The sequence below is a fragment of the Zea mays genome, chromosome 10 (genome assembly GCF_902167145.1).
Source record: "Zea mays cultivar B73 chromosome 10, Zm-B73-REFERENCE-NAM-5.0, whole genome shotgun sequence".
NCBI lineage: Eukaryota > Viridiplantae > Streptophyta > Magnoliopsida > Poales > Poaceae > Zea > Zea mays.
This window is the reverse complement of record NC_050105.1, coordinates 87,895,768-87,898,500: the sequence shown is the minus strand read 5'-3', so window position 1 is coordinate 87,898,500 and position 2,733 is coordinate 87,895,768. Positions and strand designations below refer to the sequence as shown.

The following is a 2,733-nucleotide window of genomic DNA, read 5'->3' as shown; positions in this document are numbered from 1 at the left end:
GTTTTCTAAAGCAACCTTCACACCTCGTTCTCTCTCAACAACTCTTGCTTTTGCATATGATTATGAGAGCTGCTACAGACGGTGTGCTACCAAGTCTCCGGGTAACATTAGGTAGATGGTGACGTATAAGCTTACTGTTGGCTCTCTTATTAGCTAGCTAGTTTTCAAATAGTGAAGTTTTCTCCATCATCGATTAACACGGTTTTCATTTGCATTTGCAATTTGCATGCATGCACGGAAAGGCCTACTTTTTGCAGGTTTTACGAGAAAATTTACAAGAAAAAAAGTTTTTTTTTGAGTTAGTTTACTGTTTTCATGAAAAATAAAATTGATAAAGATTACCCCTCTTCTTGCAAGAGATCCTCTAGGAGAAGAGGTGTTGCTACATATATCAAAATAATGTTTTTCTTGCTTTTGAGAATTCGACGCGTGTGGTGGCAATCGAAAACAAGGACAAGAAGATGCATGTTTTGCAGCTGTGTTGTTCGGAAGGAGTTGTTTTTATTTTAAGGATGGTGCATGGAAAGAGAGGGTCTAGCAGACATTAGCTAGGGAACGCGAAGATTGGGTCTTATTTGTTGACTGGGTGCACAAACACGCCATGATTATTGCGACATACTGCCATGCAAGCTACCTCCAATGTATAAATAGAGACCCAGCGGCAGCACCATCCCTCATATCTCCTCATCAGCTTCAGTTCTGAGCGATCAACATCACCATCGACTTGAACTCAAGCGACTACAGCAAACTTGCTGAGACTGCAGCTGATCATGGGGTCGATGACATGGTTGGCGGCCGTGCTGGCAGCACTCGTCGTCGCCGCCTCCTCATCGGTGGCATCACACGCCTCGCCGCCGGGGAAACTTGAGGTCGGTTTCTACGAGCACTCGTGCCCACAGGCCGAGGACATCGTGCGCAACGCCGTCCGCCGCGGCATAGCCCGCGAGCCCGGCGTCGGCGCGGGGCTCATCCGCATGCACTTCCACGACTGCTTCGTCCGGGGCTGCGACGGCTCCATCCTCATCAACTCCACGCCGGACAACAAGGCCGAGAAGGACTCCGTGGCCAACAACCCCAGCATGCGTGGCTTCGACGTCGTCGACGACGCCAAGGCCGTCCTCGAGGCGCACTGCCCGCGCACCGTCTCCTGCGCCGACATCGTCGCGTTCGCGGCCCGTGACAGCGCCTACCTCGCCGGCGGCCTGGACTACAAGGTCCCGTCTGGCCGCCGTGACGGCCGCGTGTCCAAAGAGGATGAGGTGCTCGACAACAATGTCCCTGCCCCGACTGACGAGGTCGACGAGCTCATCGAGAGCTTCAAGCGCAAGGGGCTCAACGCCGACGACATGGTCACGCTCTCTGGCGCGCACACCATCGGGCGCTCCCACTGCTCCTCGTTCACGGAGCGCCTCTACAACTTCAGCGGGCAGCTGGGGCGGACGGACCCGTCCCTCGACCCTGCCTACGCTGAGCACCTCAAGATGCGCTGCCCATGGCCGTCCAGCAACGACCAGATGGACCCCACGGTGGTGCCGCTTGACCCAGTCACGTCGGCGACCTTCGACAACCAGTACTACAAGAACGTGCTGGCGCACAAGGTCCTGTTCATCTCCGACAACACACTGCTCGAAAACCCATGGACTGCCGGAATGGTCCACTTCAACGCCGCAGTCGAGAAGGCATGGCAGGTCAAGTTCGCCAAGGCCATGGTTAAGATGGGCAAGGTCCAGGTGCTCACCGGCGACGAGGGAGAGATCAGGGAGAAGTGCTTCGCCGTCAACCCACACTACTAGTCGTCAAGTTTAGCTAATTACCCCGCGAATTATGTTTGTTTATACGTTCCATACATCAACATTATGTAGAGTGTTTTTCGTTCTCTTCAAGGGTGTGAAATCAAACAAGTTTATCAAGTAACATTCTTTGTGTTTCAAGATTTCTACAGCAGTAGGTACCATACATATATCGACTTTAATACCATGTGTTGGAGACTTGTTCTCAAATGCTATGAATTAAGAACAAGGCAACACACCAGAAAAATATTAAATGTTAATGTCCTTCGTCCTTCTAAGCATTATTTCCCTTAGAATATAATGATCTTCAGACGAAGGTTATGAAGGACATACCTTCATAAACACGACATGTATAATTAAAGGATGAAGGTTATGAAACATAAGACAACAACATAAATAATTACATAATATTGAAATATGAACATTTATTGTTAAATAATCAAGAATACATGAAAGTTAAACTAAATTACATTTGTACCTTGAGCTTGATCGAATACGAAGATATAGATGTGATGCGAAAAAGTTTGAACAGTATGGGGTACTGTTCACCTATTTATAGGCATAGGACGCATCCTGTGTGAATTTACATTCATGTCCTCTATAAATGATTACAATTTTTACACAGTTTATCATGGGCCGATTGGTCATCTCATCTTTAAGTCGGTGCATTTTGAATTATACTACGAAGCTTCCTGATTGGTAGCTTCGACATTATTCTTCTTCTGACCTTCCGAAGGTGCTTCATCTCACAGGACCTTCGGCGACGAAGCAGACCCCAAACACCATGCATATTGGTTTCAAGATTATTTAGTATCTCTTTCTTGCTTTCTTCGTATAGGTTAAACTCCCACATGTTTTCAATTCATTACTATGTTATGCATATGGTTTTCTATTCATCATATTTATGCATACATATAGGATCAACTTAGTCTATTTATTGCAA

General features: G+C 47.4%; 1 protein-coding gene across 1 annotated transcript; it reads left to right on the top strand.

Annotated features, from left to right (window-relative positions):
* Positions 1-721: 721 nt before the first annotated feature.
* On the top strand, positions 722-1,970 carry LOC100273104 (Peroxidase 64). The gene has a single exon (NM_001147553.1). The coding sequence runs from the start codon at positions 771-773 to the stop codon at positions 1,791-1,793; it is 1,023 nt and encodes a 340-aa protein (NP_001141025.1). The 5' UTR covers positions 722-770; the 3' UTR covers positions 1,794-1,970.
* Positions 1,971-2,733: the final 763 nt, after the last annotated feature.